This window comes from Ovis canadensis, chromosome 15, assembly GCF_042477335.2.
Source record: "Ovis canadensis isolate MfBH-ARS-UI-01 breed Bighorn chromosome 15, ARS-UI_OviCan_v2, whole genome shotgun sequence".
Taxonomy (NCBI): domain Eukaryota; kingdom Metazoa; phylum Chordata; class Mammalia; order Artiodactyla; family Bovidae; genus Ovis; species Ovis canadensis.
The window spans coordinates 53577224-53605122 of NC_091259.1; the positions used below are offsets into that span (position 1 = coordinate 53577224).

Below are 27899 nucleotides of genomic sequence, written 5' to 3' on the forward strand. Positions count from 1 at the left end.
TTCTTTGAAGCTAAGTATGTTTAACTTAGTAAATAGTATACATAATCTTTTTTTTTTTTTGGAAAGCTTAGAGATCTAGGAGAAAAAATAAGCATTTTACTTAGGCCAAAATAGCTCCTGAGAAAAAAAGATAAAAAATGAAAATAGTACTTTTATCTTTCAATTACCCAAAAGAAAATAGCTTATAAAAAAGGTAAACTATTAGACTCAGAATGCCTAAAGTGAGAATGTCATAATCCATTATATTAAATGTGTCATTGCTTTGATGAATGACTGAACTATGTACCTCAAGAATTTCTTATGTTTGGAGTGTTTTGCTTTTGTTTGGGAAATTCATATAAATAAAAGACAACTTGTGGAGAATCCTACCAATTACTTCTGTAGGGATTTGTCTTAAGTTAATGGCTTGTGGTATAAAGGATGAACAGATGAACACAGAATAATTTTTCACATTTATTAACTCATTGTAGGGAGGGGTTCACTTCAGAATACATTTTCCGCCTTTGGATAAGGTATGAACCCTGACAAAAGCCACCATCAACATTCATTGGGCATGTCTCCAGTATGTTTCTTTGGGGGCAAACTAACATAAGCATGTTGGTTCAAGAATCCTCTGGGATCCCGAGGCAGCTTATAGAAGAAAGAGGAAGTTCTGATACACAGAGGATTAGGACTCTGTTGACCTTTTAATGTTTGGGATAAATGACAAGCCTTAGGGTTATGGATGTCTCTCAAGCCTAGATCCCAGAGTACTTTAACAAAGGCAGATATTGAGAATACATGTAGACTAACAACATATCTACCCACCATTGCAGCTGATAATACTCTTCCATTCCAGTCCCCATTCAGCACCAGGACACCCAAGGACTTCACCACGGGTGGGGTAACTGGCGGTCTCTGTAGTCTTCGCATTAATTCAGTCAGTCCCTAGAAGTGTCCTTCTATATTCTCATGAGCTCCTGGTTGCTTGTGACCTTCTTATGAGGACTGAAATTGCGAGTTTAATTAGATTTCACTCCAAGGGTATTGCTTGGCTCCACCCTAATATCTACTTCATCAATATATCAGGTGAATGTAATTATTCCATAGGTTTCATTTATGAACTAGGGAGAGATGATGGTAAACGGACATCAGAATAATGACAAACACTACCACGTTGCTGTTTAATTCCGAACCCTTATGGCTTCATATGAAACCTGGAAAAGCTCCCTCAGATTTATATCCAATTTACCTCCAGTGTTAATTCAGTCATATCAATTAAAGAATACTCTCTGACAAATATTTTCTTCCATTTACTATATTCACAGGATTCCTTCCAGAAGAAATTCACAGACTTTGAATGAGTTTTGCACTCTGACTGAAGAAATCCCACATTGTTGCTATCACAGGACTTCTCTCAAGTATGAATTTTTTGGTGTTTAAGCAGGTTTGAACTTCTGGTAAAGGTTTTCTTACATTGCTTACATTTGAATGGTTTCTCTCCTGTATGAATCATTTGATGTCGAGTAAGTGAGGAGCTACGGGTGAAGGATTTTCCACACTTAACACATTCATAGAGATTATTTGGAGCATGGAGTCTTGGATTTTTATTACTATCTTTATGCGCACTGAGGGCTTTTCCAGATTGACTGCCTCCCCAGGCTTTTGTGGCAGCATGAAGTTTTTGATGCTTAGTAAGGTTTGAACGTCGGTTGAAGCATCTTCCACATTCACTGCATTTATAGGGTTTCTCTCCTGTGTGAATGATCTGATGTCGAATGAGCGATGAACTGCGGCTGAAGGCCTTTCCACACTGATAGCATTTATAGAAATTCACTACGGTACGACTTTTGGGGAGCTGAGTATCTGAACTCAGGCTCAAGGCACTCCCACACTTATATGCTGAATGCTGCTTACCTACTGAGTCTAAATTAAATTCAAAGTTAGTTTTAAGCTGATCACACTTTGGGGAATCCTTTCTCATAGGAATTCCCTGTTGTGTATCAAAAATTGACTTAACTGACTTAACATCAGAGCTTACTTTATTTTCACTGTATTCAAAGTCTCCCTCCTTAGTGTAGACTATATTAGGAATGAAAACTTCTTGTGGCAAATTTATGTCCCAGGGTTCCTGATTCCTATATAACCAGTCATCACTGTTCCGGGCATCTATAGGAAAATGTCCGCCTTCAGTCAGTCTTGTTATAATCACTGCATGGGATGATTCTTCTCCAGAAATTCTCTGTTTGGGGACTAATTCCTGATTTTCTGAAATTCTCTCTCTGTCTAAAAATAAATAAAAAATGCCATGAACTGGAAGGAAAATTGCTTAATTAGCAAAGGAATGCTAAGCCACATAAGGGTATATCTTATGGATCTTTAAATACAGAATTAAAATGTGAGGTGGGGTTAGAAAACAAGGATTATAGAAGAAATAAACGAGATAAAAATATTAAAAAGAGGATGAGGAGATCATAAAACATGAGGAGAGCTATTTAGGAATACTAAGGAGAATACACAGAACTTGGCAGAATATCAGTAGATATACAGAGATGGCACGGCATATCACATTTCAAGCCATCACTGGTTCATAACTAGTCTGTGAGAGTTATACCTAATCTTGCTTTCTCCAGTAACTTGTCTCTTTTAACCCAAGCTGTTTCAAATAATACGCCCTTCTAAAATACCAATTTAATCATTTCTTTAGAACATGTCTAAATTTATAGGCCCCGTACCTTAAAGCAAACCTGCAATCATAGTGCCCCTATTATCCTTACAGCAGCAATTATTCCCTGTATTTAAAAGAGGCAGAAAGAACTGAAATATATAATAGCATGGAAACTATTCTTATTCTGGGTGCAAAAATCACTCCTGATTCTAAAAGTGCTCAGACATTTTTCTATGTGTTTCTTAGGACTCAAAACTTTACCTGATTCAGGCTAGGTTTTTCTCTTTCCATCTCTCTTTAGTTTCTCTATTTCTTCTGATAAAGTTTCACTTCCTTTCTCAAAATTCCTTTTTCACTTAGTTTCTGTGTGTATATATATACCCAGTAAACTGTGCATTCTAGCATTTCTTTAAAAATTAAATTTAAATGACCTTTCTTTCTCTTTTTCCACATAATTTCAGATATGTCTAACATTGTTATCTTCCATGATTTATCAGTAGCTAAGATCTTCAGCTTTGCAGTTTCATACAGTTTCTAGGACATCTCCACTTGACTATCCCTACTCTCTTCCAAAACTCAACAAATGAGAGACCATCTCCCTCCATGTGGAAACAGCTTCCCTTGACATTCTCATTTTTGTTCAATGAGTCACTAGTCTTTTAACATTTACACTGGAGTTTATAAAGAAAACTTGAATAACCACGGCTCTTCATCTCTCACATCTAATCTGTCCTTAAGTAATACTGTTTTACTTGATGAAATGACTTTTACCTCAAAGCAGCTCCCACTGATACATCCAACTTTGTCAAGTATATATCAGTTCAGCCTCCTTTAGTCTAATTTCTAGGAGAAACCATCATTTGTCTATACAATGCCCATGCTAGAAAGTAGACTATTAAATCAGTGTCCTAGGGTGGAGCCTCGGCATATACTGGGAATACTGACTGCAGTTTTCCTGTCTCTACTTCACCAGTGTATGTTGGATGTGTGGGAGCAGATAACTTGTTCCTTGAAGTCACAGGTTTTCAGAGCAAGAGGAATCTCCTCCAAACCTGGACTTAATTCACAGAATGAATTTCTGCACTTCAAACTTGATGCCATAATGAGATGACATCTGGGGAGGGAGTAAATGTAATTAACGAGGAAAATGAAGTCAATTTGTGGTCAGAGGACAAACTACAGCAGATCAAAATTATGGCACGTTCTCTGATATGCTCTTCATAGAGAAGTGCAGTGTTTTTTAGTATTTTTTTTTTTTCTTCCCCAGGAATTTGGGCTGATTCTGTCCCTGCTTAGCCAACAGAATGTAGCAGAAGTGATACGAGGCTACTTCTGGGCCTAGCCTTTAGAAGACTGACAGCTTCCAATTCCTCTCAGGATGTTTCCTCTCAGAGTATGGCTGCTGTGCTGTGAGGAGTCCTTGCCTCAGGAGGCCAGGTACAGGTATTCTGGTCCACAGGACCAGCAAAATTCCCATGACAGCCTGCATCAACCTCTGGCTATGTGATGAATCATCTTAGCCATTCACCCAGTGAAGTGGCCAGAACACTGCATCCTCAGCTAATATCGTATGGAATCTAAGAATTCCTAAGTCAACTCACAAAATTGTGAGAATTACTAAGATAACTGTTTTAAGTCACTAAGTTTTAGAATGATCTGTAAGAAGTAATAGATGATCAAAACCATAATTGTTCTAGCAGGATTTACTGAACAGCAAAATTCCTGGTTGTATTTCCCTAATAAGTCTATGTTCTCTTTACATTTGTACAACTCATTTTCACGTAACTTCTTTACTTCTATTTAAAAAAATCACTCTAATGTATTTTGTTATTTTCAAGTCACTTAGTTCTAAGATGTAGAAAACCTACTAATCTATTTATTTTATATCTGGCCATCTTACAAAATCCTTAACAGATATAATAATTTTGATACTGAGGATATATTTTGATATATAGACATGCCTAACTGCATCACTTTTCAGTACACCAGAAACTAACACAACATTGTAAATCAACCACACATCAATTAAAAGAAAATAAGGAGTCTGTGTTTCTAATCCACACCACTGTTTGCCTGTTCACATAAGAAAAAAAAAAAAAAAAGTCTGTGAATGAAAAGCAATGACTTTTTCTTCAAAGTTTAGCTGGTTTGTTGTCACCTCCTGACTACCAACTCAAACCCAACTCAAACTGGGTCATACATTATCTGTGTATTTAATGAACAGAAGCTTCTTACAAATGCCTCAGATCTGCCTGATTCTTACCAAAAACAGCTGTTCTTTGGATTTCTTGCTCCATTATCCAACTTTCTTTCTTACTCTCCAACTTGGAGGTCTCAACCGGTTTGGAAAGTAGATGCTCTTTTCATGGGGAAAAGGAAACAAAGACATTTTAGACATTTTTAGAGAGAAGAGAATTCAATCCCAAAGTAGTAGTCTCTGAGCTGCTAAAAGATAAGGCCAGTGAACCTGTGTATTTCTAGCTCTACATCAGAAAGGACTTTCAATCATATTCAGCAAGAACATCTGCTATTGTTCCCAAGTTATTAGAAAATCTAAACCCAAACTCAAATGCCCTCAACCACTTCAGCAGTCCTAGTTTTTAACAGAAGATGAAGAGACTACTGGGCCTCCCTGGTGGCGCTAGTGGTAAAGAATCCACCCAACAATGCAGGAGACATAAGAGATGAGGCCTGGATCTCTGGGTCAGGAAGATCCCCTGGAGGAGGGCATGGCAACTCACTCCAGTATTCTTGCCTGGAGAATCTCCATGAACAGAAGAGCCTGGCAGGCTACATACAGTCCACAGGGTTGCAAAGAGTTGGACATGACTGAAGCGACTGAGCACGCACACATGAAGAGACTACGAAAGGGCAGGTTAGGTAAATACACAGATATCACCTTTATGCAGTGAATTCAGGTTCCTATAGTTCTCCAGCATCACATGCCTGTACAGGTTCTTTACAGCAGGGTCCAGTTGCCCCCACTCTTCTTTGCTGAATTCCACAACCACATCTTCGAATTTCACTGGTTCCTAAAACATTAAGTTCCTATTTAATTAAAGTTCTCCAAAATACTAGTATTACTAGAGAAGAAATGAATTTGGAAAGAATAGGGTAGGTGGTCAGAATATACAAAAATAATTGATAGGACAGTGTTGGCAGTTCTCAGTGGTAAAAAATCAAGTTACATGAGGGCCCTATCAACTTGGTACTCTGTGAGGGCTGCAAAAGGAAAATGAAGGGCCGTCCTAACTCTAGATGAGCTTATATTTTAATTGAGGAGAAAAAACAGCTGGAATAACTGTGGAACAAAAAGTTAGAGTACAAATAACTTACACAAAGAGTTCAGAACAGGAAGAGTTTAAGGTATAATGTGGGAAATTTGTAATGAAGATGTAGGTTCCGCTAGCAGAAGAGGGAGCATCTCTAATTGGGAAATGCAACCTTTTAATGCCTCATCCTTCAGGTCTCAGGGCCCAGTGTCACTCTGTTAAATACGTACCCCCCCTCCCCGCCCCGCCTCTGATTACCCAACAAAGTAGCCTTCTTCCTAATCAGTCTACTGGGTTATGTTTATTTTTCTCTGTAATAATTATTACTCTCTGCAATTATCTTATTTGCTTGTATTTGTCTGTCTACTTCTACTAGAATATAATCTCCACAACGGCAGGTGTTTGCTTTACTGTCATATTCCCAGCCCTTAGAAATGTTAGGCACTGCAGAAATACTTCAGGCCCTCATCCCACTAGTTGTTGCACTTCTCTGTTCAGCACTCTTAACCTTGTCCTTCTAGGCACCACCACTCACACTGAAATACAAATCACACAAACCCTCCTCTGCCTCAGAGCCAGTCTTTGTGAATAAGTTGTCTGCGTGTGTTCGGCCTACTTCCTCACTTTTCCTCTCCTCAACCCTCAACAGTCTGGCTTCTGTTCCCATGCATGCATATATCTCCTTGACGCTAAGAGAACAGACACTACTCAGCTGTACTTTCCTGAACTTTTGAAGAACTGAAATATGAGATATACTTGAAAATGTTCATCCTTTGCTTTCAAGGTGACATCATATTGACCTGGCTTTCCTCTACAACTTTGGTCCCTTCATTTCAGTATCCTTTGAGGTTTCTTCTGCTCTTGCCTATTAATTGACATTGCTCAGGATTCTGCCTTTGGTTCTCTTCACTTTGAATTCTAAACATTCCCTGGGGAGGCCCTATGCCTACAGTTTCAGTTATCATCTACAATCTTGAGGGCATAGATGCACAGAGAATATACAAAATTAAATATTTTCCAAAAAGTGTATCATCAGCTAAAATGGGTCCAGTGTCCTGTGGGAGAATAACAGTCATGCCCTTATGTTTGGCAAAAGTTCAAAGACCAAAAAGAAAGGGCAGGATTTTTCAATAAAGACTGGAATCCTAATTTACCTGGGATTTGCCTGTTATTAAGTCAGCTTCCATTTTCTCTTTCTTGAGGCTCCCCTTCTGATGTAGGACAGAATCCTTGCAGGTTATACCTGAAGATGAAGAAAACATTAGGGAGAAACATTTTTCCCCAGAGAAACTTCTAATAATTACAGCAGTTTCACCATGCTACTTCAGAAGCTTGAAAAAAATGTCAAGTTCTACCAGCAACCAGAATCTCCAGGGGTGGGGCCCAGATTTTTATTTAATTCTTTATTATTGTTATTATTTACTTTTTGACTGCACCATGCAGCATGCAGGATCTTAGTTCACTGAGCCAGGGATGGAAACCACAACCCCTGCAGTAGAAGCGAGGATTCTAAACCACTGGACCACTAGGGAAGTCCCAGATTTTAGAGTTTTAAAAAGGTCTAAAAGTGATTCTGATATTCTACTAGGGGTGGAGAACTACTAGATCAGAGAGAAGAGGGAAAATAATACTTTGATGCCTCATCTGCGGTTATCACTCAGTTCAGTCACTCAGTCGTGTCCGACTCTTTGCGACCCCATGAATTGCAGCATACCAGGCCTCCCTGTCAATCACCAACTCCTGGAGTTCACTCAGACCCACATCCATCGAGTCCGTGATGCCATCCAGCCATCTCACCCTCGGTCGTCCCCTTCTCCTCCTGCCCTCAATCCCTCCCAGCATCAGAGTCTTTTCCAATGAGTCAACTCTTTGCATGAGGTGGCCAAAGTACTAGAGTTTCAGCTTTAGCATCATTCCTTCCAAAGAAATCTCACGGTTGATCTCCTTCAGAATGGACTGGTTGGATATCCTTGCAGTCCAAGGGACTGTCAAGAGTCTTCTCCAACACCACAGTTCAAACGCATCAATTCTTCGGCGTTCAGCCTTCTTCACAGTCCAACTCTCACATCCATACATGACCACAGGAAAAACCATAGCCTTGACTGGATGGACCTTAGTCGGCAAAGTAATATCTCTGCTTTTGAATATGCTATCTAGGTTGGTCATAACTTTTCTTCCAAGGAGCAAGTGTCTTTTAATTTCATGGCTGCAATCACCATCTGCAGTGATTTTGGAGCCCCCAAAAATAAAGTCTGACACTGTTTCTACTGTTTCCCCATCTATTTCCCATGAAGTGATGGGACCAGATGCCATGATCTTCATTTTCTGAATGTTGAGCTTTAAGCCAACTTTTTCACTCTCCTCTTTCACTTTCATCAAGAGGCTTTTCAGTTCCTCTTCACTTTCTGCCAAAAGGATGGTGTCATCTGCATATCTGAGGTTATTGATATTTCTCCCGGCAATCTTGATTCCAGCTTGTGCTTCATCCATTTTGCATGATGTACTCTGCATAGAAGTTAAATAAGCAGGGTGACAATATACAGCCTTGACATACTCCTTTACCGATTTGGAACTGTTGTTCCATGTCCAGTTCTAACTGTTGCTTCCTGACCTGCATACAGATTTCTCAAGAGGCAGGTCAGGTGGTCTGGTATTTCCATCTCTCTCAGAATTTTCCACAGTTTATTGTGATCCACACAGTCAAAGGCTTTGGCATACTCAATAAAGCAGAAATAGATGTTTTTCTGGAACTCTCTTGCTTTTTCGATAATCCAGCGGATGTTGGCAATTTGATCTCTGGTTCCTCTGCCTTTTCTAAAACCAGCTTGAACATCAGGAAGTTCACAGTTCATCTGTGGTTATAGCAGATCAAAAAAATAATAACTTTAATCTTGTCAAAACTAAATCCTAATTAAGGCTTAGCCACCACAGGCTGTAATTCTACTGGGAGCTAATAATTTACCTAACCAATCACGTCCTCAAAGACATTGGGGATTACTCTGTGCAAGGATTCTTCTTCTCTAACTTGCTTTGTGTATACTACACACAGACTTAATGACTCTTCCATGACATAAAAATCTTTTCGGTAACCAATTCTGTTCTCCAGCCCTTTGGTGAGACATATATATATATATATATATGTATATGTGTATATATATACATATACATACACACATCCAAGGGCTAGTTTCTAATGTTACTCCGAGATTCATTAGTTACACCACTAATCTTCAAATGTCAGACTATGTACCAATACTGGTCTGTAAGTATTTCACCCTTATTGATTCAGGGTGAAATAACAAAAAACAAAAACAATGCAAGAAATATTTATGAGACCACTTTGTAAATAAAGGCAAAACTGAGGGAAAAAAAACCCAAATTTCAGCAACATGCCATTTGAATGTTGCCAATAAGATTATAGTCTGTTAACTTTATTCAGGCCTATAATACTTTGTGAAATCTCGGTCCCGTAATTCCTCGGACAGTGACTAGTCCATGTTTTTTCACTTTGTCATTCTTGGAAACATGCAAGATATATCTTGAAAAGATGCAAAAGCCTTAAATCAACCATCCTCCATTTTATCACTCTCACTGAGTACTGTTTCCTTTCCTTTTCCCTCCTGACCTCCTTTCTAAACCTTTACAATTGTGTTCTCTGAAACTCTCATGCCATTCAAAGAAAAATTAATAAATTGATACATTCTCAAGCTGTTTCTATATTCTTTCTCCCTTTTAATTTAAAATGGATCTTGCCCACCAAAGTCACCTCCTCTCATTCTCCACTACTATGGTCTTGGTAGTTGCTTAGATGTAGTCATACTTTCTCCATCCCCATTTCCTCAAAAAGATTTTTTACTTGCTTGACATTTTAAAAATTCAGCTGTTATAGAATCAGTTTGGGTCATTTTGGAAAATTTTCTATTTCATCTAAGTTTTCACAGTGTCCTCTTTGATTTATGCAAGTTTAATAATAATCTCCCTACCTTTATTCCCGATCTCAATGATTTTAGTCTTTTTTTCTTGATCATTGTAGCTAAACTTTTATCAATATTGCTAATCTTCAACTTTTAAAAAATTTTATAAAGCCTATATTCTTTGTTTTCTGTGTCCACTTAAGTGTGTTTTGTCAGCTTAGTGGTTAGCTAGCAATTCCACAGAGATTCCCTTAAATGCTTGAAACAGGGAGAGGAAGTCTGATGGACAGGGAAGCCTGGTGTGCTGCCGTCCATGAGGTTGCAAAGAATCAGACACAACTGACTGACTGAACTGAACTACGGAGGGGGGAAAAACTCAATATCATTCCCTAGCCTTTGTAGATGGGCTGTCTGCATAGGGAATGCCTTCAACACTTAGCCAGATAGTTATCACCTCTGCTTGAGCAGAGCCTGAAGACTGGACAGAGGTGAGAATCAGGGAATCCTCGGGTCTTTCAGAACACATACCCAGCCTCCTAGATCTCTAAGAATTTGTAGGAGCTTTCAAATTCTTTACTCCCTAAAGCACCTTTCCTCCCAATCTTTTTGTTTGGTTTATGTTTGTCCCAACTGTTTATTTGCTGTTCCAGGTGGCAGTAGCTAATACAGTTTTCATTAAATGTTTTCAACAAATGCTAGCCAGTAGCCTCTCAGCCCTGAGAGATCTGTGTATAAGTCACTCAGTCCTGTCCAACTCTTTGCAACCCCATGGACTGTAGCCCGCCAGGCTCCTCTGTCCATGGGATTTTCCAGACAAGAATCCTGGAGTGGGTTGCCATTTCCTCCTCCAGGGGATCTTCCCAACCTAGGGATCGAACCCAGGTCTCCTGCATTGCAGGCGGATTCTTTATTGTCTGAACCACTATGGAAGCCCTCCTGAGAGATCTAAGTTAAGTAAAAATAAAGGCAAACCCTTTAAGTGGATTTTTCAGGGATCCATGACACGTTAAAAGAAACCAAAAGCCTTTCCCAGTCCTGTATTACCCTGCAACCTCTCATTTCCTTCCCAACTAAACTTCTCAGGAATAGTCTGTAATCATTATCACACTCTCACCTCATATTTCTTTCTTTCTTTTTTTTTACCCATGTGATAGGCAGAATAATAGGCCCCTTGAGATATTCATGCCCAAACCCTTGGATAGTATGGCAAAAGGGATTCTGTAACATTAAAGATCTTTGAGATGAAGAAATGATTCTGGATTATCTGGGTGGTCTCAATCAAATCACATAGTTCTTGAAAAGCAGAGGATCTTTCCCAGCTGTGGTCAGTGAGACAGAGAAAGTGAAAGAATGAATGAGTGTGAGCAACTGCATGTGTGCCAGCACACACTGTGACAACAGAATGGAGTGTCAGAGAGATGGCAGCGTGTAAAGGACCCAGTTCACCATGGCCAGTTTGAAGATGGGAGAAGGGGCGCACGAGACTCAAAAACAAAGAACTGCTGAAGCCTTGATTTTAGCCCAGACAGACCCATGCTGGACCACTGATCTAACCAACAGTTTCAATCAATTATTTTCAGTACTCACTTTTATAAGACTTTTTTTTGTTGCAACAGCGTTCACCAATCCCTTCTTTCAGATTTCTTCTTTCTTAGCTCAAGACACCAATCTTGCCTGGTTCTTTGACTCTCTGGATTACTCCTTTCTAGCCTGCTGACCTTATTTTGAGTTTTATTTTTCTCAGTCCTTCATTTTTACCTTTTAGATAAAGACTAAATATAACTCCAACACCTATATCATCACTGTTTCTAATTAATAATTCTTAGTCAAATATCCAGTCAATTGCCTCAACTGTTTGTTATAAGGTCCACACACTCACATGATCAGTTTCATATCTTTCATGTTTCTTTTAATCTCTAAATCCCTCTTCCACGCCCCTCCCAGCTTCCTTAGAATTTTGTTCTAGAAACTGGATTGTCTTGCAGTTTCTGACAAATTAGATTTTACTAACGGCATTCCCATGGTATAGTTTAACATGTTCCTCTATCCTAGATCTGTTTTCTATAATGGTAGTTAAAGCTATGTGTGTGTGCTCAGTCATGTCCGACTCTGCGATCCCATGGAATGCAGCCCACCAGGCTCCTCTGTCCATGAGATTTTACAGGCAAGAATACTGGAGTGGGTTGCCATTTCTTCCTCCAGGGAGTTATATCTATACCAGCTCTTAAATACTGGGTCTTCCTAAGAATCTGTATTTCTTCTACTCCCGTTCATACCTATAAGTTTACGTATTTTTCCTTCTTGATTTTAGTGCAGAAAGACCCACTAATTTACAGACATGTAGGGCTATAATTCATATTGTTTTAAGTAATAAAATTAATGGTAACATGTTATAGCAGCAACAAAAACTACTAAACTTCTACTAAAATGGCTTCAACATTAAAACCAAATTGTTCATTACATATTAGATGGTTCATTGTGGCTGTTGCACAAAGACCTCAAATTCAATGTGTCACATAATTAATATATCAATTTCTCCTCCAACAAAATCTGTTATTTAATACCCCATTCATGCAAGCCAGAACATTTATCCCATTCACAGATAATATGTAAATCCTTTAGGTTCAACTTCCTGTTTTCCCAATGCTTCCTCATCTCTAACACCTGACTACTACAATAGCTCCTAACTGGTTTTCCTATATTCAGAGCTCATATCCTTTATCACAGATATTGATAAACTTTTCCTATAAAGACCCAGATTATAAATATTTTATTTAGGCTTTCCAGGCCATATAGTCTCTGCTATAACCAATCAACTCCAGCCATAGCAGGAAAGCAGCTATAGACAAAATGTAAACAAATGGGATGTACCTATGTTCCAATAAAAATTTATTTCCAAAAATAGTTGGCCTGTGGTCATGGTCTACTGACCCCTGTTCTACAATGAAACCAAAAGAGTATTTTTGAAAGGCAAATCAAATTATTTTACTCCCCTACTCAATCTCTGAGTTCTCAGTTCAGCCTTCCTAGTATAGTAAAGTTCTTTATGATCTGGCCCTTGACACCATTCAACTTCAGAAAAAGGTACTATGCTAAGTGAAATAAGTCAGACAGAGGAAGACAAATACTCTATGATATCACTTACATGTGGAATCTAAAAAATACAACAAACTACTGAATATAACAAAAGAGAAACAGACTCATAGACTAGTGGTTATCAGTAGGAAGAGGGAATAGGGGAGTAAAAGGGTAGAGAATGAATAGGTAAAAACTATTATGTATAAAATAAGCTACAATGATATTATTATACAACAGAAGGAATATAGCCAATATTTTATAATGACTATAAATGGAGTATAATCTTGTAAAATTGTGAATGACTATATTGGAAGGACTGATAATGAAGTTGAAGCTCCAATACTTTGGCCACCTGATGCAAAAAGTGGACTCACTGGAAAAGACCCTGATGCTGGGAAAGATTGAGGGCAGGAGGAGAAGGGAGTGAGAATGAGATGGTTGGATGGTAGCATCGACTCAATGGACATGAGTTTAAGCAAACTCCAGGGGACTGTAAAGGTCAGGGGAGCCTGGCATGCTGCAGTCCACAGGGTTGCAAAGAGTCAGACACAACTTAGGGACTAAACAATAACATATCATAAACCTCCAACTTACATAATATTGTACATCAACTATATACAAATAAAAAAATTTTTTTAGATAATTTTTCCTCATATGGGAGAGGGTCAACTATTCTACGTCCAATTTTCTATATTCTCACCTTCATCTTCAAGCATATCAATCACATCCTCTATGAGGCTCACCACTTCTTTGCTATTCTTCGGATATTGTGAATTCACCCAAGTCCTGACTTCTTCAGGGAGAATTGCCAGGAACTGCTCCAGCACCAATAGCTCTAGAATCTGCTTCTTGGTATGAATTTCTGGTCTCAGCCACTGAAGACTGAGCTCCCAGAGTTGGCTCAGGGCTTCACGAGGCCCAGACACTTCCAAATACTGGAAATGCCTGAATCGCTGACGAGAGGCCTCACAGTCATCTGTCTCCACGACTGGGATGGTTTCCTGCTGCCAAGACGTATCTGCTCTCAGGACCTCACTTTGTTCATGAGGAGCCAGGTTATGAGGTTTTGAAACAGTCATCAGCTTGCTCAAAAGCTGCATCCTCCTCCACAGAACTCCCACTGCTGTTCAAATTTGTCTTACCAGAAGATTTCAATAATTCTCAGGCTGGGGCTAAGCACTTGTGTACAATGTACATATGCAGTGAGAAAAGTTCCAGGAGTTCAGACACACACCCAATATTCAGGTAACTGAGAAACTGAAAAAAAAAAAAAAAAAAAGACAAATGAGATCTAGGTCATAAAGTATATTCCCTTATAATAATTACAAGTTTTCATTTGTTAGGATTCGCTATGAACCAGTGTCCAATGTGCAACAGGGAGGTCTTAGGCTCAACCCAACATTCAAGACTTACAAGTCTACCACACATCATATTTGGCCCCAGCTACTAAGAAGGCTACTAGACAGAAAACAATGCTTGCTAGCAGAGGACTGAGGAACTGGAATTTTTCTTCAGTGGGAGTTCTCACAGAGTATAGCTCAAGTGCAAGGCAATGTGGCCCATGAGGGTTGGGCAGAAAGCATCTTGACTGAAAGGTTCCTTCCACAGGACCAATATCTAACAACTTTACAAGTGAAGCTCTCAGAGCTCCCCAAAAGAACATGCCTGATTATAAGAGTCACTACAGTCAGAGAAGTTCAGATCCAACTTTCCATCAGGTTTACAGCTCTCCCAGTCCAGATGCAATGTACCATTCAGGAGTCATGTTTATTGTAAGCCACTAGGCTAGTGGTTCTCAGGTGCAATTCTGCCAACAGAGAAAATCTGGCAATGCCTGGAGACAGTTCTGGTTGTCCCAAGTGGGGGCTGTTACTGGCATCTAATGGGTATAGCAGGGAAGCTGCTAAACACCCTGCAGTGCACATTACATCCTCTTATAAAAAATAATTATCTAGCCCCAAATGTCAATAATTCTGAAGTTAAGAAACCCTGATATAGTCTATATATAGTAGCTTAAGAGTACACACTTTGGAGTCATAGACATGAGGTTAAATCCAGACTGTACTAGTTACTACATGTATGAACTTGAGCAAATTGTTTAGCCAAAGTCTGAGTTTTCTCAACTGTAAATGAATGTAACAAAATCTGTCTGATTGAATTATAGGGATTAAAAGAACACTCACCTCACTTCTCAGCAGATAGTAAGCATTCAATAGATTATCATACATTATCATACACAACACAGATGTGTCTGCCTATAAGTATACCTTACAATCTGGCCAAAAGTTTATGTATAAAAGTATTTCCTGACCTCATCTACTGGCAATGTCCACCTGAATAGATCAATCAACATTCAAGTAAGGATTAATAAACAAAGCAAGGGAAGGATATTGGAGAAGGCAATGGCACCCACTCCAGTACTCTTGCCTGGAAAATCCCATGGACAGAGGAGCCTGGTAGGCTGCAGTCCATGGGGTCGCGAAGAGTCGGACACGACTGGGTGACTTCACTTTGACTTTTCACTTTCATGCACTGGAGAAGGAAATGGCAACCTACTCCAGTATTCTTGCCTAGAGAATCTCAGGGATGGGGGAGCCTGGTGGGCTGCTGTCTATGGCGTTGCACAGAGTCGGACACGACTGAAATGACTCAGCAGCAGCAGCAGCAGCAGGGGAAGGATATATGAAGGCCTTTGAAATGACAGTGTGATAGAAGGAAAAATACACAATGCTAGAGAGGACAAGAAAACATTTTAGAATATGACATTCCAGGGGGGTAAAAAAAAGGAGTTTGGAAATAAGCAGAATCCATAAGACTAAAGGCATAAGAAACATGCTCCAGTTGATAGTTATTTTCCATGAAGGTAGAAATGAACAATTCCGATACTGATATACACTTGTGCTAGAACTGAATAATAAGTAAATGGAGTGCAGTTTCTGAGAGCCAGGTTTCTCAATGTTTGAGTGGGAGTTTTCAGATAACCAAGGGAAGGAGGCCAAATGATCCATGTGGTAATGAATTAGAGCTGGAGATATCAGTATGAACTTATGTTTAGCTTAATACAGGTAAAGAAGTTACATATAGAAATATTTACAGATATATGAATATATAGGGGTTAGTATACACACATATATTTCCTGGCTCTGTCAGCAGAGTAGGCATAGAAGGAACACTTAACGCCCAGATCTTGGTTTCTAAAACCATTCTTCAATAAAAGGAACCAGGGTTCCATGCACAAATGGATGCTTTGAGGACTGGGGTAGTGAAAGGTTGTTGCTGAACTAGAAGACCTGGGGATTCTTAGCCTCTGGAGGAGAATTCAATATGGGGCCAGAGACAAGGCTTGACCACTCAGAGCTTTTGTGTAATAAAGTTTTTTACTAAAGTCTAAAGGAGATAGAGAAAGCGTCTGACATAGGCATCAGAAGGGGGCAGAAAGAATACCCCTCTGCTAGTCTTCAGCTGGATGTTATAGAAATGACAGTGTCATTTCTTATAACTGCTGTAGTCACTAGCAGTCTGTTAATGAAAGAAAGGAATGTCTTAAAACTCAGAATGGCACCAGGCCCCTATCCAAAAGATGCATTTGGGGATAATCTTGGCACCGGATGATTCATCCTGGGCCATAAAACGATTGACCTGAATCTTGTAGAAGGGCAGATTACCATACAGACAGTTTCGTTTACATAGATTAGGGGAACAATATCTGAGTATAACATGCTGGTTTGTCAAGTAGGTTCTGAGCCATTAGGCAGAAAGGACTTGAAGACAGAGTCTGGGGTAAATGCATAGTACATTAACATAGCTTAAGAATCAATCAATAAGTGCAGAAGAATACACAAATCTCCCGCTAGAAGAATTCCAAATATTTACATACTCAGCCCTCCAGGAGGTAGAGCATAACCCTCCATTGAGTGTGGGCTCTTTGTCGTGATTTCCTTCCAAAGGAGTACACTATGGAGAGGGAGAAAAGTGCATTTATAGTGGAGAAAGGGCTTCCTTGGTGGCTCAGACAGTAAAGAATCTGCCTGCAATGCAGGCAACCTGTGTTCAATCCCTAGGTCAGAAAAATCCCCTGGAGAAGGGAATAGCTACCCACTCCATTCTCCATTCTTGCCTGGAGAATTCCATGGACAGGAGCCTGGTGGGCTATAGTCTCCAGGGTTGCAAACAATCAGACATGACTGAGCAACTAACACACACACACACACACACAGGAGAAACCTCACAAACGCTATTTCAACCAGGTGATGAAGGGTAACATCAGCAGCAGTAAGTCACATTGACAGTATGTTGAGACAATGTGGTGGAAATAGCACTTTTCTCTCTGTGATCTTCCTTCTCTAAACCAATAACTCCAATCTAATCATGAGAAAAATAATCAAATTCTAATAGATGGGCTTCCTTTAAAATACCTGACCTATACTCCTCAAAATTGTAAAAGTCATTAAAGGCAAGTCTGAGAAACTGTTATAGCCAAGGAGCTTAAGGATATAAAACAAATAAAATATAGCATCCTGGCTGGGACCACGGATCAGAAATAAGATATTAGGTAAAAACTAAAGAAATATGAATAGAGTATAGGCTTCAGTTAACGTATCAATAGTATTTCATTAATTGAAATATAATTAAGTAAATAGTATTTCATTATCCCATTAATTGAAACAGGTGTACCATACTAATTTGTCACTAACAGAGGAAATGGTTTGGGTATATGGAAACTGTACTTTTCTGTAAATGTAAAATTGTTCTAAAACACAATCTTTATGTAAAAAAATAAGACACTTGCCTGATGTCTACAGATTCAAAAGGATGTACTGTAACAAAAGAGAATTAAAAATCCTGTTGGTAAAACAGGAATGAGATGAAAGTAAGTATCAAAGTAGATTAGCAGACTTAAAATCTTGATTGGAAGCAGTAGAAAGCAGAAGTGACACTTCATCGAACCAATGATATGACAGAAAAGCCTAAAAATGTCTCCTAAAATATGGAGGAAAAGGGAGAAAAAAAATTTATGGTAAAAAATAAAACATGGGAAAAAAATTTCAAATCAAAGTGATCCATGCACATGGCACAAGGAAAAACAATCAAATGGCACATGAGAACTTTTATGATAAAAATCAACCATTTTCTACCTTACCTTAATTTCTATGTCCAGATTTACTCCACAGAAGGTTTTTTTTTTTTTAAACTGATGAAAGCTTTTATTTTGAGTTATGGGGGATTTCTTTCACTTGACTTTGAAGAATTTACTTTTATGAAGAAACAAAAAATGTTTCTACCAGTCACTTTAAATTTATAAACTATTCCTTACTGATGGTTCTCTTCCCATAGCACTGTGCTTGCACAGTTACAATATCATTTCAAATTTCTCTGAAGATTTTCATGTTTCCTGAATTCCCTTTGATTCTGTGATCAAGGTTTTTAATCATCATGGTTTTTAGACATCTAGTGTTCCCCAGTTTTCTGCTCATAGTTAAGAATCAAACGTTAGGTTGATTATTCTAGATTGTTATATGAATTTCTACTTCTGTATCAGTAGACTGGTTTCCTAATGGGTATTTGCCCTGAATGGGAGACTTACCAAGAGCTATTGAATATCTTGTCACCTCGCTTATTTAACTTAAACGCAGAGTATATCATGAGAAACGCTGGGCTGGATGAAGCACAAGCTGGAATAAAGATTGACAGGAGAAATATCAATAACCTCAGATATACAGATGACATCGCCCTTATGGCAGAAAATGAAGAAGAACTAAAGAGCCTCTTGATGAAAGTGAAAGGGGAGACTGAAAAAGCTGGCTTAAAACTCAACATTCAGAAAACTAAGATCATGGCATCTGTTCCCATCACTTCATGGCAAACAGATGGGGAAGCAATGGAAACAATGACAGACTTTATTTTGGGGGGCTCCAAAATCACTGCAGATGGTGACTGCAGCCATGAAATAAAAAGACGCTTGATCCTTGGAAGAAAAGCTATGACCAACACAGGCAGCATATAAAAGAGCAGAGAAATCACTTTGCCAACAAAGATCCATATAGTCAAAGCTATGTTTTTTCCAGTAGTCATGTACAGATGTGAGAGTTGGACCAAAAAGAAGGCTGAGCACCAAAGAATTGATGCTTCCATACTGTGGTGCTGGAGAAGACTCTTGAGAGTCCCTTAGACAGCAAGGAGATCCAATCAGTCAATCCTCAAGGAAATCAGTCCTGAATATTCATTAGAATGACTGATGCTGAAGCTGACTCCAATACTTTGGCCACCTGATGCAAAGAACTAACTCATTTTGAAAAGACCCTGATGCTGGGAAAGATTGAAGGCAGGAGGAGAACGGGACGACAGAGGATGAGATGGTTGTATGGTATCACTGACTCAATGGACATGAGTTTGAGTAAACTCTGGCAGTTGGTGATGGACAGGGAGGCCTGGTGTGCTGCAGTCCATGGGGTTGCAAAGAGTCGGCCACAACTGAGTAACTGAACTGAACTGATGTGAATATCAGTGAGACATACACATTGGTAGGCTTTGATTTGGGGTGAGAGGAGGAGCTGGCTGTCAAGCTATGGGCTCCCTACACAACAGAGTGAAAAGGTTTTACTATAAAAAATGTCAACACCAAACCTAAAAGTCTTCGTTATCCTCAGAGGGTTTATTCAATTTATTTAGAAAAGAACCTTATGTGGGAAGAAGGTCCTGGAGCTAAACTGCTTCTCTATCCATGTGAAAAGAGGGCTGGGAGTTTGGGGAGATAACTGGAATAGATGTTTCACATGTAACCCTTCACTCAATCCCTATCTTCCATTTGACATGGCCTGCCTGCTCTGTTGAAACAGTTTAAGATTCACACAGGCAGATGAGTTTCCACCTTCACTATGGTCACCTCCTAGCATATTCTAAGTGGTTGCCTTTGCTAAACTGTTTCTTTAAACCATATTTTCACTGTCTTGTACAAATATTTGAAACCATTTATATACTGATTAAGATCCCCATTAAATGGGGACACAGAGCAAAGTGGATCAACTGAGGAAAGATTCTGAGATCCAACACAAACCTTTTCCAAAACTTTAGGAATGTATGGGTTTATTAAAAAAAAAAAAAAAAAAGTTCCAAGTGCTGAAGAGGTATCACTCACTGAGTTTCAGCAGAATGAACTATGGGCCCAGATACTCTAAGAATTAGTTCACAGATCACACGTTAAAAACAAAAACCAAGGGAGCATTAAAAAAAAAAAAAGTAGATTTAACAAACAGGAATATCCACTGTAACGATAAATGCACTGAGTAAAAATTTAACTCAATTACATAAAAACTTAAGAGACATCCAAAAGAACTCCAAAGCTTAAAGGGATTATTAAAGAAATAAGCAAATTTAAATAACAAAATATGCAGGGATAAACTGAATTAAGATATATATTGAATTGAAAGCTCAAATGAATGAAATTAGACGAGGAAACTTTTTAATGATTGAAGGCACGGCTCATGACATTATGACTACTACTATCTGTATCAAATCCATAACTGAAATATATTTATAGCAAAACTTCTAGACAACAAGAGATGTGATCAATAATAGCACAATATAAATAGGAGACTAAGACAACTTTTTCAGTCCTTAGCAAATAAAGTAAACTAAAATTAACAGCACAGTGGACATGAATATGCTTACTTTGATATATAAAACCAGATAGAATGTAATTTCTATTCAAGCTCTTAGGAGAATGCTTTAAAAAGCTGCTACTTATTAAGGTACCAAAACTCTTCAATAAACAAAAGGTAAACAAAAGTTGTATAAACCACATTTATTATCAGAATGAAAACTAGCTCTTAACACCATGTAGAAATAGAAAAAAAACAATTTCAACTACTTTGAAATTTAACTTTTGCTTCTAAAACACAATTCAACTTAATTAAAAACACTTCAAACACCCCACTTTAAATTCTATATAGCACAGCTCAAGTTCTACTGTTAGGAAATAGTGAAGCTTTACATATATTAAAGAAGAATGAGATGAACTACACATTCAACTCAAAGAGAGAAAAAGCATCAGAATACACTAGGGATTTTATAGATTAAAAATATATTACTCAGTATACATAATTATAAAGCTACGAGAACAGGTTAGAGATGTTCAGGAAGATTTCAAAAGAGGAACAGTAGGGATGATAAACGGACCAAGGTATCGCTGTGAGTGCGAATAGCTTACATGCTCCGTTTAAGGGAGGAGCAATGGAGTAGTCAAGAACTGTTGAAGTTTCAAAAGAAGTTTAAACTCTAAAGTACTGAACAGACACCTTTAAGGACGATGGTGTAACTCAGGATGAAGAGTTAAGGCGCTAAGCCAGTACCTCTGAAGGAAGGGCTCAGTAAGGCGCAGGTGACAGGAAGCCGGAGTTAGATTAAATAGCCAGCTGACACAAGTTCAAATGATTTTACAGCGTCAAGGAACTGGAACAGACGCTAATTATGAGGAATAGGTAGTATCTGTAAGAAGGGTTGTTTTTAATCAAATACATCATAGGCAGAGCAATACCCCGAGGTAAGGAGAATCTTACCTTCCGAGATTAGCTTGTAAAAAGGAGCATAAAGCAGTTTGTCAATACGCATCTGAATAAAGAGAATGCTTACAAAAGCCGCTACTTCATTAAGGTACCAAAAAATTCTTCAATTGTTCAATTCTTCAATTGTTAAAAGTAAATAAAAGTTGTTCAAACCACGTTTATTACCAGAATGAAGACTGGATCTTAACACCAAGTAGAAATAGAAAAAACAATCTCAACTACTTTGAAATTTAACTTTTGCTTCTAAAACACAACTCAAATTAAAAACACTTCCTAACACTGCATTTCAAAATCTATATAGCACAGCTTAAGTTCTACTGTTAGGAAAAGGTGGCTCAGAGGTTAAAGCGTCTGCCTCTAATGCGGGAGACCCAGGTTCGATCCCTGGGTCGGGAAGATCCCCTGGAGAAGGAAATGGTAACCCACTCCAGTATTCTTGCCTGGAGTATCCCATGGACGGAGAAGCCTGGTAGGCTACAGTCCATGGGGTCTTAAAGAGTCGGACACGACTGAGCGACTTCGCTTCGCTTACATATATAAACAAACAAGAATGAGATGAATTACACATTCAACTCAAAGTGAGAAAAATTAAAAAAAAATAGGGATTTATAGATTAAAATGTAATACATTACTCATTATATTTACTACTAAATATAAAATTACTAAGTTACTTTCAGCGCGTGGCCAGGAATGACAGAAAGCAAGGCAAATTGGAATGAACTTTTCTCCCATTTTCTTTTCCAGTTAATCGATCCAATCACACTTGATCTGGAATCCACGATTCACTCCAAAATCAAGCTGCGCAAGATATATTTACCAGGGTAAGCGCCTGGAGACCGCCCGCATCGCAGAATTGAAGGGGAGACAGGGGATCTGGACATGAAACCTAGCCTTGCTGTTTCCCACCCATATCCTGCTTACTTCTCCTCTCCCATGCGCTGACTTCCTTCCACAGCCCAGGCCTCCACCCCTGTCAGGTCCCGCCCTCCTCCAGCGTCTCCAGCAGAAATTGCAGAGCGCAGAGCTGGAATCCGGGCAACTGCAAACAAGCCGAGGAGGCCCGTGCGTTCCGCGTAAATGCCCTCTGGCGGGATTCCCAATTCCACTCACCCGCCTCCTCACTGCCCGCTGAGCCGCGTGATACCTGCAAGTACCGCTCCCAGCCGGGGCTGGGTTCAGTCACACCCAGGAGCCAGTTCAGAGGAGCCAGTTCAGAGGAGCCAGTTCAGAGGAGCCAGTTCAGAGGAGCCGCACAAGTCGCCCGCCCGGTCGGGGAAGGGAGCTTGCGTTGGAAAACACTCCAGAACTGAAGCACCGTGTATCACACTTGACCCTTACTCGCCAGCGCCGGTTCCGCACCTCTTAAATTCCAGGAGCAGGCCGGCACACCTGCGCATGCTCACCAGGCTCGGCTTGAGCTCCCAGCAGCACCCGCGACCCATTTGTAAAGTTGACAGAGGGTGGGGCCTCTCCCAGACCCGCCCCTTTCCCAGGCCCCCTCCCACTTTGTAGCCTTGAGTCCAACTCTAGAGCCTAGAACCGAGGGCCGCCCTTAGGGTAGGTGGGAAAATGGCTTGTCAAACTTCTGTGGCTTCCTCCAGCTACATCTAAAACTGGCCGAAATCTTTCTTACATGTTTTCACTGCCCCACCTACTCATCTCCTCTCTCTCCTGGAATCAAAAAGCAGTCAGGAATTTGTAGATTGTCAAGATACGAGAAGGGGTAGTTTCATGGGCTATGTGTCATGGATATTTGTTTCTTTTAGGCGTCTGATCATTTGAATAACCTTTCTATAATTATAGTCTTCTGTTGAGTGTTGTGGAGAGTTGGAGCCTGTCTCTGTCCCTAGAAATTGAATACATCTGATATTAAATGCCTTGGTCTGCATTGGAGTTAGGACTTAATCAATTAGATACACCCAGTCTAGACTGTAAATTAAGAGCTGCTAAGTCGCCTCAGTCGTGTCCGACTCTGTGTGACCCCAGGGACGGCAGCCCACCAGGCTCCCCCATCCCTGGGATTCTCCAGGCAAGAAGAGTGGAGTGGGTTGCCATTTCCTTCTCCAATGCGTGAAAGTGAAAATGAAGTCGGTCAGTCGTGTCCGACCCACAGCAACCCCATGGACTGCAGCCTTCCAGGCTCCTCTGTCCATGGGATTAAAGCAAGAGCATCAGTTCCTTTGCTTTTTTAAAAACAGACTTTATTTTTTAGGTTAGTTTTAGAGTTAATGAAAAAATGAGAAGCTATAGTACAGCGTATGTGAACCGCGAACTTCCAGATGTTCAGGCTGGATTTAGAAAAGGCAGAGGAACCAGAGATCAAATTGCCAACATCCGCTGGATCATCGAAAAAGCAAGAGAGTTCCAGAAAATATCTACTTCTGTTTTATTGACTACACCAAAGCCTTTGACTGTGGAGATTACAATAAACTGTGGAAAATTCTGAAACAGATAGGAATACCAGATCATCTGACCTGCTTTCTGAGAAATCTGTATGCAGGTCAAGAAGCAACAGTTAGAACTGGACATGGAACAACAGACTGGTTCCAAATTGGGAAAGTAATGCATCAAGGCTGTATGTTGTCACCCTGCTAATTTAACTTATATGTGGTTCCAAATAGGAAAAGGAGTACGTCAGGATGTATATTGTCACCCTGCTTATTTAACTTATATGCAGAATATATCATGAGAAACACTGGGCTGGAGGAAGCACAAGCTGGAATCGAGATCGCCGGGAGAAATATCAAGACTTTCAGATATGCAGATGACACCACCCTTATGGCAGAAAGTGAAGAGGAACTCAAAAGCCTGTTGATGAAAGTGAAAGAGAAGAGTGAAAAAGTTGGCTTAAAGCTCAACATTCAGAAAACTAAGATCATTCCATCACTTCATGGCAAATAGATGGGGAAACAATGGAAACAGTGACAGACTTTATATTTTTGGGCTCCAAAATCAATGCAGATAGTGACTGCAGCTGGAGAAGGCAATGGCACCCACTCTTGTACTCTTGCCTGGAGAATCCTAGGGACGGGGAGCCTGGTGGTGGGCTGCCATCTATGGGGTCGCAAAACTGAAGTGACTTAGCAGCAGCAGCAGTGACTGCAGCCATGAAATTAAAAGATGCTTAGTCCTTGGAAGGAAAGTTATGACCAGCCTAGACAGCATATTAAAAAGCAGAGACATTACTTTGGCAACAAAGGTCCATCTAGTCAAGGCTATAGTTTTACAGTAGTCATGTATGGATATAAGAGTTGGAGTATAAAGAAAGCTGAGTGCTGAAGAATTGATGCTTTTGAACTGTGGTGTTGGAGAAGACTCTTGAGAGTCCCTTGGACAGCAAGAAGATCCAACCAGTCCATCCTAGAGGAAATCAGTTCTGAATATTCATTGGAAAGACTGATGCTGAAGCTGAAACTCCAATACTTTGGCCACTTGATGTGAAGAACTGACTCATTTGAAAAGACCCCGGTGCTGGGAATGATTGAAGATGGGAGAAGGGGATGACCGAGGATGAAATGGTTGGATGGCATCACCGACTCGATGGACATGAATTTGAGTAGGCTCTGGGAGTTGGTGATGGACAGGGAAGCCTGGCATGCTACACAGTCCATGGGGTCCCAGAGTTAGGCATGACTGAGCAACTGAACTGAGCTGGTAGTACAACGAATTCCCAGATACCTCCCCATAAACTTTTCCCATTATTGACCTTGTTTTTGTTCAATTGCTTAGTTGTGTCTGGCTGTTTGTGACCCATGGACTTCAGCAGCATGCCAGGCTATCCTGGTTTTCACTATCTCCCAGAGTTTGCTCAAACTTGTGTCCATTGAGTCAGTGATGCCATCCAACCATCTCATCCTCCTTCACCCCCTTCTCCCCCTGCCCTCAATCTTTCCCAGCCATCAGGGTCTTTTCCAATGAATTGGCCCTTCACATCAGGTGGCCAAATTATTGGAGCTTCAACTTCAGCATTAGTCCTTCTTATGAATATTCAGGTCTGATTTCCTTGCAGATTGACTGGTTGGATCTCCTTGCTGTCCAAGGGACTCTCAAGAGTCTTCTCTAGCACCACAGTATGGAAGCATCAATTTTTTGGTGCTCAGCCTTCTTTATGGTCCAACTCTCACATCCGTACATGACTGCTGGAAAAAAACATTACTTTAACTATATGGATCTTTGTCAGCAAGGTGATGTCTCTGCTTTTTTATATGCTGTCTAGGTTTGTCATTGCTTTTCTTCCAAGGATCAAGAGTCTTTTAATTTCATGGCTTCAGTCACTATCCACAGTCCATTGTTATTATTTACATTATTATGACACCTCTCCTACAATTAAGAATATAAGAATGATACCTTATTATTAACTAAACTTTACACTTCGCTTGGATTTCCTTTTGTTTTTATCCTTATTTTCTGATCCAGGATTCTACTCAGGATACCATATTACATTAAGTTGTCATATCTCCTTGGGCTCCTCCTGGCTGTGACAGTTTTTCAGATTTGTTTTTGAGGGCGTTTATAGTTTTGATGAGTAAAGGTTATACATTTTACAGGAAGCCCATGTATGAGAATGTGATAATTTTCTCCTGATGAGACTGAGGTTATGGGTTTGGAGATCTTCCGATCATAAAGTGCTGTTTCCATCACATCATCTCAAGGGAACATACTTTCAACAGGATTTAACACTATTTATGTTAACCTTGATCACTTGGTTGAGGTTGTGTTGTCAGCAATTTCTTTTTCTCTACCAGCGGTGGTAACCCACTCCAGTATTCTTGCCTGGAAAATCCCATGGATGGAGAAGCCTGGTAGGCTACAGTCCATGGGGTCGCAAAGAGTCGGACACGACTGAGCGACTTCACTTTCACTTTTCAGAGGAAGCCGCAATATTCCAATTTCCAGGTTCAGCGAATTGCTGCGCCAGCCAGAAGACGGTATTGACTGTGTAAACTGCGCCTCCTAGTGCTGAATGGCAGTAATATCCTCAGCTGACCTGTGCGTGCATGCGTGCGTGCAGTTACCAGTCGTGTCTGACTGACTCTCTGTGACCCTGTGGACTGTAGCCCACCAGGCTCCTCTGTGCATGGGATTCTGACCCATTCTGTGATAAATGAATTAGACCTGTGGTTCTGGCTGAAGATAGGAATTAATATTATTCAGTAATTTTTCTTTTTAGCTTAAATCATACATAGTCAGTTTCTGTTACTTGCAACTAAAAACCCTGACTGATACATCTTTATCATAATTCTTTAGAAGCTTCTTGGTCCTTTATCCTCATCTCCCTCCATAGCAGGAGAGGTAGTAGTTTTCATTGGTAATGTGAAAAAGCCCCACAGACATCTATTTGAATGGGATGGAGATGATTCTCTCTGAGCTTTAGTTATCCATTGCTGCATAACAAGCCATCTCAAGACTTAGTGCCTTAAAGCAGCAGTCATTTTATTTGCTCAGGATTCTGCGGTTTCACAATTTGGAAAGTGGAGATGACAACTATTGGCAATGACAATATTTAAGATATGACCACGGTTGAAATCATTGAAGGAATGAAGATCAAAGAATTATGAGAATGCAAAGTATCTGAATATTTAATTCTGTGTGAAAATTAAAGTAACCAAGAGCTTTTAAAAGAGCAGTGTGTTAGGGAAAGTGGCAGTGAGTAAGGGGTTAAAGTCTGAAGGAAAAGGGAAGGGGCCTAGAAATGTTAAAAAAATAAAAGAAAGAAAAAGGAAAATTAAAAGTCCACAATCCCACTCTCACAGTCATATCTTATTTCTTCCTTCGCCTTCATGGCGAAACTTCTCCAAATTAGTGTCTGCATTTTCTGCATACATTCTGTTTTTTTTCTTTTTTCTCCAGTTACTGAATTAGATTTCATCTGGATCATCACTGGCAGCCAAGTTACAAACTTCAATTATTAATTTTTTGTCCTCTTCTATATCACCTCAATTATCACAAGCTTGAATAGGGTTTTTCTCTGATCCTTACTCTCCAGTTAGAGTTTGTCTATTCTAGTAATTTTAAAAGGAAAGTGACAAATGCAAACATGTGTATGAAAACACATTATGTGTCAGTCATTTCTTTGGGTGTATTGCACACACTCAGAGTTGGATAACATAAAATGAAATAAGAGCTCAATAAATGGTTTTAAAATGATTTCGTGGATACATGAATGAAAGAAATAAGAACTTTAGGTACTAGATATCTCCTCAATGGGGAGATATTCTACTGCAAAATCAATCTGAGGCATGTTGTTCCTGACCCATGTTTATGGTAACTGTGGAATGGTTACCATGGAAACTCCTCTAAATGTGTAACTGACTAAAGTTTGGGTAAAAGAGCCAAGCAGTTGTCAGCCAGTTTATTTGGATTAAGATTTCATGAGAACCTGAAGTGAACTCCAGAATTGACCATTCTAGAGAAGATGAGCCACGGT

At 39.7% G+C, this 27899-nt stretch overlaps 1 protein-coding gene across 9 annotated transcripts; it reads right to left on the bottom strand.

Moving 5' to 3' along the window:
- Positions 1-440: 440 nt before the first annotated feature.
- Positions 441-22901, bottom strand: ZNF215 (zinc finger protein 215). Of its 9 annotated transcripts, none has more exons than XM_069555213.1 (7): positions 22617-22894; positions 18496-18583; positions 13612-14168; positions 7074-7162; positions 5547-5679; positions 4911-5006; positions 441-2265 (listed from the first exon to the last, which is right to left on the bottom strand). In XM_069555213.1, the coding sequence occupies exons 3-7, from the start codon at positions 14009-14011 to the stop codon at positions 1397-1399; spliced, it is 1587 nt and encodes a 528-aa protein (XP_069411314.1). In that variant the 5' UTR covers positions 14012-14168; positions 18496-18583; positions 22617-22894; the 3' UTR covers positions 441-1396. The 9 variants fall into 9 exon arrangements, with proteins under 9 accessions (XP_069411314.1, XP_069411312.1, XP_069411315.1 ...); XM_069555211.1 differs by having other exon boundaries at positions 22583-22894; XM_069555214.1 differs by lacking the exon at positions 22617-22894 and adding an exon at positions 22394-22595.
- Positions 22902-27899: the final 4998 nt, after the last annotated feature.